Raw genomic sequence first — 13959 nt, 5'->3', positions numbered from 1 at the left:
GGGAGGGGAAGGAGGGGTGCCTGAAGGGAGCAGAGAAGCAGAGATGACGCGGGACCGGAACTGGCCATCTGAGGTACGTTTAAAAAAAAATTATACTTAAAAATTAAACCTCTCCACCAGGCCGACCCCCACCTCGCGCAAACCCCCCCACCCGTGAGTCAGGCCAGCCGCGACTAAATTTAATAGGGTTATTTTAACTAGTAGTTGCAGTCCTACATGTGAAGTAGTCACACAATTGCTTGATGGGTTACCTGCCTTGGGGTCGAATTTCCTTATAGTCTAGTAGTCAGCTAATCAGTTATCACAATTCATAGAATGCCATAAAGCTAGTTTCCTTGAACTTGAATTCAGCCTTCAAACTGCGACAATAAAAAAAACGAAGGAATCCATTGCATTGTTATCCTTGCTGTTGATGAATGGACAGCATGTTGTTGCACAGTTGTTGAGGGACACCTTTTCTCATAGCAGTATGTTCACACTTTTTTAACCAATGGATTTGTGAGTAAGTGACTGATATTTTTATTTCACTATTTTGAATTTTCGGACTGATGACTAATTCTATGTTCAAACTGTAATTGAAGTTGATGACTATGTGTGCAAACTAATTGCAAGATACACAAAAAAGCATTTTTATGTTACAAAGAAGAAGAGAAATACCATTCTTAGGCTTTCTCTTTCGTCAACTCTCTCTTGATTTACTTTACCATCGAACAATCATACAAACTACACTGATAAGGAAATGTTTTTTTCCTTTCTCCTTTTTTTATAGCCTGTATACCATTTCGGGTGATAACCTGCGCTCTACAAGTACGACTTGATTGATTGATTGAATATGGTGATTTTGACATTCATGCACTATCTCGTTTCTGATAATGGCTAAGTTGTGCACTGGAATGAGAAAAACACCTACTGCAAATGGCAGCAGAATAGACATCATCCCTAAAGCATTCTTTGTACCACACTTCGCAATCAAGAAATAGTGTCCTTACATAATGGCAGTGTTACTTTAAATGTAATTTTATCAGCTCTAAGATTTTCAACAAAATATATCAATCAGTGTGATAATGTAAAGCATGCTTACCAGAGACATAGGCGTTTTTCTTGGCAGATTCACATATTTATAGCTGAGAAAGACTACTGCGATAGCAAACAGCACTATCAATGCCAGAATACCTCCAAGAATAAAAACCCAAGAGTTACCTATTCAAGAAACAGAAATAACAACAGGGATAAATAAAATCATCACTTACTACATCATAACTGGCCTTCATTATGAATTTAACAAAGAAGTGTGTGGATGCTCCTCCTTTTAACAATCAAGAGAACTCTTTTCAACAAGTTGGTAAGACAGTCATATACAAAAGGATTATTAACATTCCCCCATCAATCACACAGAACACGGCGGAAGGCTAGGTTGGCTCTATGAGTTCTTCACCAGCCACTGAGCTCCATATTAAGATGGCCCAGCCAGAGTGGAATTCTAGTCAGGGCAAGAATCTAATTTAGTTGTGGGCTTTAGTGCTATTGATGTATGAGAATACTTAATTTTATAACAAAGATGTGTCAGGAAATAGGGAAAAGGGGCATTAGCGTTCATTAAGTTAAGATATAGGTCTATGTGACATCATCAGGAGGAGCGAAGAATGATCCCTGAGGAGCAAACATTTAAGTCTGTCTTCTATTTCTGCTGCAATAAAAGCAGGATTGGTGATGGGGAGAGGAAGAGGAAGAGGGACATAGTATTCTGCAACAAAGTCCAGAAGTGGGCAAAAGGAGCGGTGGGCCATTAACAAAGAGTTTGTGTACTTGAGGAGACATGAACGGTGAAAAAGGCAGCATAGGAAAGGCACAGAAGAATTGAGCTAAAGATTGCAGCAAAGGAAGACATCGGTAGGAAGCAGACACAATGAAAGACGGGTGAGAGGCCAAAACGATGAACTGAGGAGACTGGAGATGGAGAAATGGGATAAGGGGAATTAAAGTCGACACAACATTTTGAAACATGAGGAAAGGATGGGGACAAGAACATGGCCAAGAGAGAGAGTCAAGGATTGGAAGGAAGAGGAATACGTTGAACAAGAATAAGAGCATGGGTTGAAGGCTGGGGGTCCATCTGAAGAAGTTAGGATGATTACTTTGAAAACAAAAAAAGAGAACCAGAATCGTACGAAAAACGCCACAGTGAAAGAAATTTATCAAGCATTAAATTTGCCTGGTTAAATTTGTCATACTTAACAATGCCACCTGTACTAAATGTTCTCAAGACATTTTTGTCATGATATGATTTGTATTTGTGTGTATGTGTCTGCACATGAATGCATACGAGTTTGCGTTTTAAGTTACACAGTACAATTATCGAAAATAATATTTAACCACGTATGTTTCCTTACACTACTTTAGTTTGACACCTCAGTTTCAAAATATCTTTACAATTAGCTAACCTACATTTTCATAGTTTTACTGTGCTAACATTGGCATTTTGATGGCAACCACCACAAATCCACCATTCTTCCACAGTTTGACATTCCTTTTAATCAATGCTAAAAAACTACTGGGGTGTATGACAGAGAGGTGGTGACGCGGTAGCAATACTAAGATCTGAGTAGAGGCTGTGATTTAACAGATGTCGAAACAAGGACCTTCTTTACTTCAGTGGTTACTTAACTTAACTTAACACCTTCAGTGCTCATTATGAGCTCAGCTTGTCATGAGGCACAGTGGCGGTGTGCTCATGACGAGCTGAGCTCGTCATAACAGCTGCGGCGCTCCCACGCGGGGATAATTCCCCCGCTGTGCTGAGCGTTCTATGAAAACGGGCTTGGTCATGACGAGCTTAGCTCGTCATGAGCAAAATGCCACCGTGATGCATGACAAGCCGAGCTCGTCATGAGCACCGCGGCGCTGCGCACGCCCCCCCCCCCCCGCACCGAAGGTGTTAAGTAACTTTCCTGAAAGTCTGACATGGATTTGGCACTTTTGCACGCATGCACAACTTCCTTAATATTTGTCGAACCATTGTATATGGAATATTGAGTAAGGAATCTCATTGTACCTTAAGATCATAGCCAAAATATCAAGGACAACAATATTGTAAATTAAATGCGTATGAGGAAGCATAAATGTACTATTTTTAACTCCACATCTACGTAACTTGAAGCTATATATACCGTCAAGTTTCTCATTCAAGTTAAATTAGGTATAATTAGATATAGAAAATCTATGCATACTTGCCTGTCAATATTTTTGTCCTCAAAATTTTAGTTACGATATTAATGTATAAGGATTTTCTCTACTTGATATTTCAGACTACACCATTCAAACAATTAAGAGGTCAAGGTCATGCAAGAGAGTCTTCGATAACATGGGATGAGCAGACAAATCTTTCAGAAGTAGCAGAGGGACGTAGGATAAGTGGTGTATGAGACAAGTAAAGTGTAGGGATTTTAATATGTTTATTTCATCACATTCTCTGTTCAAATTACTAAAGGCAACAATTGGTGCTACCTGGTGTCTATATTCTCAAAAACACTCAGATAAGGGGGTACAGGAAGAGTGTTTTGTTATCATTTGAAATCAATTGTAAAGGTGCGCATTAGAGTGATGTTTTTGCTGTTATATTTCCGACCATAGTTGTAGATGGTGTGAGACTGATTTTTTAGATTCTGTGTAACAAAATATTGCAACATGCTTTATTTTGTATTGCAGTAAGAGAACAATTCATAACAGATATCATGATTCCTCTGCTTATTTTAGATCAAGAGAGTATTTTATCAGCAGAATTTTTCCAAACTTTTAGCTTTAACATTTAAATAAAACAAGATAATGGCACACTGCCTTACCTAGAGACCTGCAATTTACATCTGGTAGTACAAGGAAAGTATGGCTGCCAATTATATAAAATAAACGTTTGTTTTCAATTAAAAGGTTAGAGTTGAAATGGAATAAAAATGTATACTGCGCATTACTACCAAAAGGTGCCTAGTTCTCTTTTCCCACTCCTGCATCTCAAACAATCATCAACGACAGGCATTCTAGGAAGTTTTTTTATGACGTCAGTTGGTATTTTGAGATCTATTATTGTGACATCACGCTCAAGATGGCTGTTTTGAGGGTGGTAGTTCACCATCCCCCAAAATAGTGTACATGTGCACATGGAAAATGTAATCCACTTGTGGTGTTTGTCCAACAGATATTTCACCTCTGGCAGGACAAGGGAAAGTACCTACATGCACATGACATCTACTGCTTGCTGGGATCCTAAGTAGTGTGGGCTTCCTGCAAACCTCCTTCACTTTAAAGCCCACTACTTTAATTCTCTGGCATGGCTATCAATCACCAGAGTGTAAAATGTAATATGATCAATAATACATGGGATTCTGCAATCCCTGTATTAACTACCAACTCTAATTTATTTCTAATCAGCAACTTGTGATGCACCCAGTCGCCTAGTATAAAGAAAAGACATCAGAATGTAACTGTAATAAGTTATTACAGTCGCGTTCTGAGATCACAATGCCTGCCACCAGAGCCAGCAGGCAAGGTGAAAAGCAGGTTAGGTCTTGGAGCAGCTGTTTAAAGCAACCAAAATGAAACTATTTTTTTCTTTCGTCTGCTCTATTTTTCTAGCATACAGTGACAAGCAGAAAGCACATGTTTATATTTTGCACTCCTTAGATAATGAAAAAAAGTTGGAATCTTTCTGCATGCTTCTACACAAATATTCAGCTGCTACAGTGATTGATCTTTTTAAACTGACTTGTATTGAACTGGTGTATCTTTTTTGCAGCAAAATATAGCAAACATCTAACAGTATATAGATGTGTTTAATTTTGCACTAGAGGTTCTATTTTTATACTTCATGTGTGCAAACATGCTCTCCCTTTCATATGAACGAGCAACATGCCAAAGAATTTGGTGGTTTGTGGGAAAGGCAATGGATTGACCATGTATTATATGGGATACAAGTACCCTCTGTAATAAATTATGAGGATACTGAAAGTCACCTCAAAGTTGCATAACCTTATAAAAGAACTTGGTCTTCAGCCTTGCTCTTCTATGTGGTTTTGAAAATACTCAGTGTCTATGCAATATCCTTATAATGTACGCAGGGGGTCATCTATCTCTTATATACTATCTTCCTTTTACTCATCTTCTTCAAGTTGTTTTTGTGGGCAATGCAGGCAGACCTCTGTGACCCCACCAACATCTTGTGGATTGAAAGGTTTTGGTGGACTGCCGGAACCCAGTTTAACACATCATTTGTTCTTTAATTTCACTGTGCATTCCATTACTACCTACCCAGGAAAAAATACCACAAGCCTGCCTGGGCAGTAATTTAATGGACATGGAAGTGATTTCTAAAGTCAAATACTTTTTATTGCTCATTACAGCCACTATCTGCAGCATTGGCATTCTTACCTGGCAAGGTTCTCACCAAAAATGTCCCGCTTTCGCTGTTTCGTCTTGACTCAAAAATCATATAAACTGTTGCAATATAATCAGTACCAGGTTCCAGATTATAAACATTAAATTCCTTCTGTGCAATGGTAATCTGTTTCACAAAAAAATGAAATAGTGTGTAGATAAGGGTTGTAAAACCATCAGACTAAAGACATGTTGTTCTCTGAGTAATATTACTGATGCGTTAGATAAGTCACATTGCTGGCAGGTTCAAACACTTATATTTTATTTTTACATTAACACTAATAGTATTAGGGAGAGAAATGGCAATAATAATAATAATACCAACATGCAAACGTATAGTGTATTTTACATAGCAGATCTGGGTTTGGTATCTGCTGCAAATGACACGTGATACCAAACCCAAAGGAGGAAGGCAGGAACATAGCTACCATTGGTGCAACAGGTGCAGCGGCATCGGGACCCAGACCCACAAGAGGGTCCATTGAACAATGATAATCGCTATATTCACTTCCTCAATAGCAGTCAAAGGGGCCATTTTACTAGTTTGCCCATGGCATTCTTGCTAAGCTCCTGGATCCAGGACGAAATTGGCCACCATTAACCCAGTTCACTAAACACACACTCAAACTGGGTTCAACTTCATGGACCTTGGGTAATTATTTTTTATCACAAATAAAGAGCAAATGTTGTTTACCGTTTGATTTTTCTTCTGGCTGGATAAAGTCAGGTGATATTTTACCGGAGGTTCTTTGAATATATCATCAATTGTTTGCGCTTGGTCATCAGTGCTTTGAATAAAAATGTGTGGAGACTTTAACATAAACTTTATTGAGTTAATCTCAGACACGTAGGTCAGCAATGGTGGTCCGATGGTTGCTGTAAGAAAAGAAATACATTATTAACATAAATGTATGCTGTGGAGGTATTCGTAATCGAATGCTAAACTATAACCTTTAACAACTAACAACACAGGACTATGTGCCAGATGTATCAAGCCTTTGCAAACAGGCAGATTCACAGAAAATACCCTTCGGTGAACGCAAAAAATGCTTTTCTGATGTAGCAAACCTAATTTTGCAAACCTGTAACCTGTTACCGAATTACAAAATGATTTTGTGATTCAGTATTAGGAAGGGCATGTTTAGGGCGTGCCTTCCAATTATGGAATCACATGGTATTTATGAATGTTTTGTAACCGCAACTGCGAACAAAAAACATTTGCATTTTACCACCTACTTCAATAAGGTGATAACCCATTTCCAAATGGGAAGGGGTCCCCAAGGGACCCCTTCCCCTTTGTGAATGTTTGTAAAACCAATTTTAAGAACAGGCAGTGGTCCACGGACCACTGCCTGCTCTTAAAAAATGAAAAGAAATCTTTTCATTTTTCTTTCTGTAAAGCATCTTGTTTTCCTTCAAGGAAAACGGGCTGCTTTACAAAAAAAAAAGATTGCTTTATTTAAAAGCAGTCATGGACATGGTGGTCGACTGATCTCAGCAGGCTACCATCCCCGTTAGTTTTGCGATTCATAGGGGGTCGCAAATTGCAACCTACCTAAATAATATTCATGAGGTAGGTCATTTGCGACCCCTTTGGAATCGCAAAAGGTGTACTATGCACCTTAATACATTGCATTTTGGGATTCCCTAATTGCTAATCCTTGTGATTCACAATTCGGGAATTGCAAAATGCTAGCTTGATACATCTGGCCCAAAATGTGTTATCGGAGATCTGAAGTAAAATTTTGCAAACTGAGATTACTACATTTAACCCCTTGCATGCGTTCGTCGGCAAACGGCCTTCGCGAGCACTACCTCCGTAGTGCTACAAACGTCCGTTGGCCGACGCGGCCCCACCCACTCTGCTAAACCACCGCCCCGTGGCGGATTGCCACCGCGGTTAAGTGGTTAATGCAGTGGCTGCAATAGTCAAATTTCTGCACACAAAAAATACTTATTTTAACCACACAAGAAACAAGATACCATGACATGAGCATGCTCACTATTTTTTTAATTTAGCATTCCATGTTTTTGGGCTGGGTGTGCAACCAGAAGTACATGTCCGAGCATAAACAGAGATTGAAATCCTTGCTAGGCTGTGGGTCTGGTATATTGAGTGGTTAACAGGCTCAAGTCCTAAAAAACAGAGGTGGGGAACTCACCAAGTTATTCAGAATGGGTGTGACAAGGAAGAGACATCACATGAAATTACATCGAAGGCGGCATCGCAGGAAGTGGTAACACAACCCATGACCTCACAGGAAGTGACAGTTGTACATGTAAAAGGGTAGACCCAATGGTACTGGGACCTGGGTAAAGTTTGGTACGCTATAGAATGGCCCCAGTAGTTAAGGACAAACTAAGGTTTATAAATTCAGAAGCATTTAAAAGGGTGAATCTACAACAATTATATTGTAAGGGAATGTTATTTAATCACATTACCAGAGCAAGATCATTTATCATGTTGGTAGTCATCATATTTCAAACATACAGTGCCCAACAGGACAGAGAAAAGAGGGGGTGTGAGTGAATTGGAGTGCGGATCGTGGTCATGTGGAAAGCATGGAAAGAAGAAGTGAAATCATGACTCACTTTACAAATACCATTGAGCTAAATAGTTGCGAGCCAAAGCTTCATTAATTCATGTATACACTTATATATCACTTTGCCCTATTGTTGGAACACAGTTAAAATCTTTGTTGATGCAAGGGCTAGTTGTAGAACAAACAAAATGTCAATGTTTCGACCCCGTAGCGACTGGTCGAAACCTTACAATGGGGTCTTCATCAGGACAAGGGTGTGTGAAGGAGGGCACCAAAAGAGAGGGGTCCTTCAATGAGGATACAGTGTAGAAAGCGGGCTAAAAGGCTCTCAAATTCGTGGGACAAGCAGCATGTCCCTTCTAGGTATGGATCACAGGGTATAACCTTTTATGAATTATTATGCAATAAATACTGCTTCAAACTCGGGAATCAATCTCATAAATAAGGTTTAGGTCATTGAGTGGTACACCATCTTCAGTGTAGAGCGCAACCAAATACTCAGGCGGTGCAACGTGCCACTCGCCGAGATCGGTTTCTTCAGAATGTATCAAGGTGCTGAGCACTAGCAGGCATCCATCCAATACAAAGTATAGGTGTAAAGAGTTCCATACTTTCGTAGAAACCAACAAAATGTTTACCACCCTAGTCTTGTGAAGGGAAGGAACTGAAAGGAGATGGACAGATGAACACCTCTAAAGCCAGAGATTGGAAATACCTGCTACTTTTCTATATTCCACTACCGTAGAAGGTATGGAAGAAGAGAAAAGCAGCAGGTCAGCTTCGATTTAAAGAAACCGAAGTTTGTCCTAAGGAAAATATATGCTTACGGGCCAGTGGGCAGCAATTCCGTTCCTTATAAATAGAATGAGTAAAGTACGTTGTTGAAGTAAAGATTGCCTCCGATGCCTCTAGTGATCTGAAGTGGATGGGTTTGTATCTTGGCAGGAAAGGTCTCTCTGGCAATGCTCCCAATTTTTATAGTGCTTAGAGATGGTGGGAAATCATCAAAAAGCGCCACATAAAAATACGTTACAAAATAAGATTTTCCTTTTATAATACTCTGTTTCTGCAACTTCCTACAGCATGTGTTTTAATATTTGGTATCCGCTGGAATGTTGTGTCTGGTACGCTTTATACAATGACTTTATGCACCAGTATTACGACAAATCAGGATTCCATCTTTACTACCCATGCGGTTGTGAAACCACGAGTTTGCACATATAACTTCCAAGTGCAGTTCGATTGTATGGACTGGCCGAGGCTCCCAGATGTAGTTATCAATGGCCAAGCAGGCGCAAGGGCACTGGGGCCTACAGGCACAAAGGGCGGGCCCACCGAACAGTACTAGATATTAAAAAGAAACTAGCAGTTGTGGGCATTTTTCTTGCGCTGACACCAATGCTGCAATTGCTAGTCCAATACGGAAGCAGGAATTACAAACACTGCATGATACTTTATTCCTTATCGAAAGCATTATACCAGAATTTCAGCTTCTGTAAAATACAGATACCCCCAAATTGGCCACTCTCAATAGCATGTAGGACTGTCATATATCTACTCACCACTTTGTCTCCAAATGGAGGCGTCTCTGTCTCCGCTAATGAGATGGTGATTCTGCTCCGAGCTCCTCCCGATGCTAGAATGGCATTCTCATAACCAAATAAATGCCTTTCTCTCTTAGCAACGCTCACACCTACAGATATAGGCAGTTCTCGCAAGGCGGCAGCATGTACCACTGTATCATGATAATTGAGTGGCCATGATAGAACTACTATTTTTATATTGTAAAAATCAATTTCAATGTCCTCAAGAACATGTTTTATGTTTTTTTAATTTTAAAATTGTTATCATGTACACACCTAAATTCAAATCTACAAGTCATTCCCAAATATAGTTTGAAAAGCAATGGCAAAAATATCATTAAATTATTTGTTATCCTTTATTTAAAAACCCGGAGTAGTCCAGTGCGTTGCCATCTATAATTAGCTCTGCATATTCTCTGTCTATTTTACGCTCCATTTGTTACAAGTCACACAAGTTTATCTTCCATTTCAGTTCTTCTTTATTACTAATGCCAAAAATAGACCATTTTCATAAACAAGCATTTGCAATGCAATAGGACTCGCATTTGCGCTAGACCTTTTGCATTGGAATCGGGGGTGCGGGCGGGTGAGAAGGCACAAACGGGAGTGGGAGGAGATAAGGGGATGTGAGAAGTCATGGACTGCGTGAGGGGGTATGGGGGAGGCCGGGAAGAAAATAGTGTTCGGAGTGAAGGGGCCAGTAGCCATGGAAGGATACAAATGACGACATGGCCATCATGAGGAGGGACTAACAAGCCAAAAACCAATAGGAAGCCAGCATTTAGGACCTAAGCCACTGAAAAGGATGGGCGGAGAATGGGCGGAGCTTGCATGAAGCTTCCACGCTATACTAAATACTGCATACTTTGCAAAGCGAGCTGAGCATGCGCTGCAACGCTAGACTCGATCTAAAAACTCTCACCATGTGGAAAACAAATGCAAGGATGGTCGTTTTCTGCTCGTGCATAGCTACACCTGGGCCTTTCCCAAGGGTTTGCAAATAGGGACCTGCCTACGTCATAATCAACAAACATAAAATTTCGTAACCCTCTCCAAATGGACTTTTTGCAGCACAACCTATTGGTACATGAGTCACATCCAAAATGACCTTTGAACGGACAGTGGTATTGAGTTAGGTGAAACAGCGCCACTCAAGAAAATCGAGCATATATTACTTTCAATAGATCCTAAATTATGAATAGTGCTGTCAGGTGGGGAGAACCACCAACCTCCCACAAAATTGCGTCTAAGGCCACTGAATACAGAAAGGAAATCCTCAGCACACGTCTGTAGTGTATCTAAACATATATCTGCACATTGCATTCATAAATATTAACAGAGTATTTTGAGTTTCTTGTTTTTCTTTCTTTATTCTTTCTTTATTCTTATAGTTTCTCTTCAGCCGACACATGTTTCATTGCATACACAGGGAAATCGTCATGCTACTTTCTCAAGGCTGTATAAACACTAACAAAAGACCGAAGTAACACCCTACATACACTGGTGGACATTATCACATTAGAAGTACCCCATGTCTAGAGGTATAATTATACACCTCTAAGGAGAAACATGTGGTAAAACGCACAAGGTAGAACACATGAACATGACACTAATGCCAATCAAGGGCCCAACCTTACTATTCAGCCAAACTATAGGGGTTGAAAAAGTGAAATCCCTGATCACCTGGTGATTGGTGATGGAGAAAAAACAATTGTGACGACAAAGTGAAAAGGCTAAATACCAATCTGTGACCATGCGCTGGTTCAAAAACTGGGATGACACTTATCTGGCATTGATTAAAGAACAGCCTAAATAGGGACTGTAGATTGTCAGATCTCGCAAAACCTACTGCTAGTTGGAGTTTTCTACCAATAATTGGTGAATACCATGGAACTGGGGAGCTCAGCCTGGGCATAGATATCAAATTTTCATAAAATGAATATGCAGTACTGTCAAAAGGGTATTTACATACAATTGTTACCTTACTGTAACCAAATCCATGTAAAGAGTTTGGTGCTGAAGGGTACGTTAAGTGGACTGAACTCCACTGTAGTAGGAGTAGTGTAATTAGTGCAATGTGTTGCATCATCATTGGAACGTAATACGTTTGCACTGGGGCTGTGAGGATTAGTGTGTGCTGGGGTGTCGCTGAGTGGTTGTCTGCAGGTTCAAAGCACAAAAGATATGCTACGCCATTACGAAAGGAAGGGCTCTGTTTTCAAATTGAAGCTGCATCAATGGCCACAATGGCCAAAAAAGCACTAATAATTAACATAGATTGTTTAAACAAAAAGAGAGTTGTGACATTCATTTCATTAAGACTTTAACAGAATAAAAATAGTATCTTACATATCAACTATAAAAACCTTATGTCACAGTACCTGGAAAAAAAAATAACTTTCATCTAATTATATTAAACAGATAATGACTAGCTGATGTTTATTATCCTTAAATCACACAATAATGATGAAAATCGTGTTTCCCAAGGGTGGCATACATTTTGAGAATAAAGTAATTAGTTGAAACATTTAGTACAGTAACAATTTAAAAACAATACCTTAAAGAACCACTGCGCAAGACAATGAAATGTAAACTTAGAGCCCCTATTCAGAAAGCTGTTAGTCCATACTGTTTTCTAATCTTTGTCACATTAAGAATGAATTTACCTACAGGCAGCAGATTTATTTCTGAGTCCAGTGGTTTTAAAACCAATAATGCCTGTCTGGCTTCAGTTAGCCTTGAGGTACACCACATTGATGGAAAAAGATGTTTCCAAGGCAGGCTGACAGAAAAACAAGCCTTTCTACCAGACAGAAATGCAAATGTGCACAATGAGTAAAGGATTTCCAGATTCTATCAGGCCAGCAGCTCACTGGCAGAAAGATATGTTTGGCTTTGATTTCTCAGGACACGAGACTGCTGTTGCAGGTAATTGAGTTAACTGCGATTAGAAGTGCTTGCTTTTAATTGTCATTCTATTTACATAGCATTTACTATACCTGAGAAGGTGTTGATGGGACAGTTATGTAAAAATAATTGCATTACAGAGGGTATGGATATTATTAACACCTAGGGACCTCATTTGCAAGTATTTTTGCTGCACTGGCCTATGCCAATTCAAAAGGGCAGGAATGGGCTGCATTTATAAGATACGGTGCAATTCTGTCCTTTCTGCCAGCACACAATGTGGTGCCTAGCGCCTTCGCAGGCACCTTTCCACCGTTGTTGGCAAGATTGTTTTTGTGCAAGAAGGCACGTCTTCCTGCGCAAAAACAACCCATGGAGGCTTTTTCCACTTTCTATGTGTGCCTCACATATAAAGAGGAAACAATTGAGGAGAAATAAAGATATTTCTCCTTGTTACGCATCCCCTGGTAAAGTGCATAGTTTTGACGCATCCTCAGGTTTACAGATCTTTGTATATCTTGAAATGTGTCAAAACCCATGGGAAAACCCACCGCAACGCCCATGGAACTCCCACCTGACGCAGTGTAAGGCAATGCATCGACTTGCGATTCATTGCCGTACACCATATCTAGGAGGCCATGCAAAGTCATGGAAAGTGACTTTGCTTGCCCTCGTAGATATGGATCTGCACTCTGTGCAATCAGAGTATCATAAAAAGTGAAGCACCTGCAGCGCAAGGGGCTGATAAATAAGCCCCTATATTTTTAAAGCAGCTTATATATTTTGAGAGCACCATCTTTTCGTAAAAGAGTTTGCACATTTTGTAGTGGTCTATCTTATACTGTGTGTAATGCAAGTATTACATAAAGACTTATTATCACAGTGCTTTCTGTCACAGGCTGTGGCCTCATAGTAGTAAAAATACACAAGTCACTTTTCTCCATTACACCAACCACTATTAATTCTGTGGCTCTCTGGTTTCACACAGACCTTTGCAATACATTGACTAATAGAGGTTTCATAATGTATTATAGTGCATTTCCCACTGAGTAACAACTTTTTTAAATTTATTTATTATTCATTGAAGCTGCCCGTTATTTTATATGTCTCTCCCTGTCAGTGAAAGACCTAAAAAGCGTATGTATGTTTTAATTAGGATGAATGATGGTAAGCTGCATCCAGTTACATGCAGCTGTAATTGCCAAGCCGTCAGTATCCCATGAAAAATAGTATGGGTTTCCTCTGTTGGCGTGCAATAAAGTTGCAGTCCATGCATTACGGCTATTATACCAAGGGCCACTGGAATTATGTGATTGTGTGGCCACAGCGATTTTAGAAAAATGACAGATTTGCCGTATTTGCCACATTATCCATCAACTGCTGCAAAATCTGTTGATTTTAACAAAAAAATTAATTTACTCAAAAAGTTCAAAAGCTACTAAAAAGCAGCCACAGGTGTTGCCACTCAGTAGAAGGTACTTTGTAAAGCTGTACTGGTCACC

General features: G+C 39.7%; 1 protein-coding gene across 1 annotated transcript in view; it reads right to left on the bottom strand.

The window, feature by feature from the left end:
* The window catches only part of IL22RA1 (interleukin 22 receptor subunit alpha 1), a 160166-nt gene that overhangs the window by 7330 nt on the left and 138877 nt on the right, over window positions 1–13959 (bottom strand). The window contains exons 4-6 of the mRNA XM_086956425.1: window positions 6119–6300; window positions 5419–5551; window positions 1082–1200 (exon numbers count right to left, since the gene is read on the bottom strand). Coding sequence (XP_086812551.1) covers window positions 1082–1200; window positions 5419–5551; window positions 6119–6300 — 434 coding nt within the window. The remainder of the gene's footprint in view (window positions 1–1081; window positions 1201–5418; window positions 5552–6118; window positions 6301–13959) is intronic.

This window comes from Lissotriton vulgaris, chromosome 2_1, assembly GCF_964263255.1.
Source record: "Lissotriton vulgaris chromosome 2_1, aLisVul1.2, whole genome shotgun sequence".
NCBI lineage: Eukaryota > Metazoa > Chordata > Amphibia > Caudata > Salamandridae > Lissotriton > Lissotriton vulgaris.
Note: the sequence above shows the minus strand (reverse complement) of the source record. Positions and strands in the feature narration are given on the sequence as shown.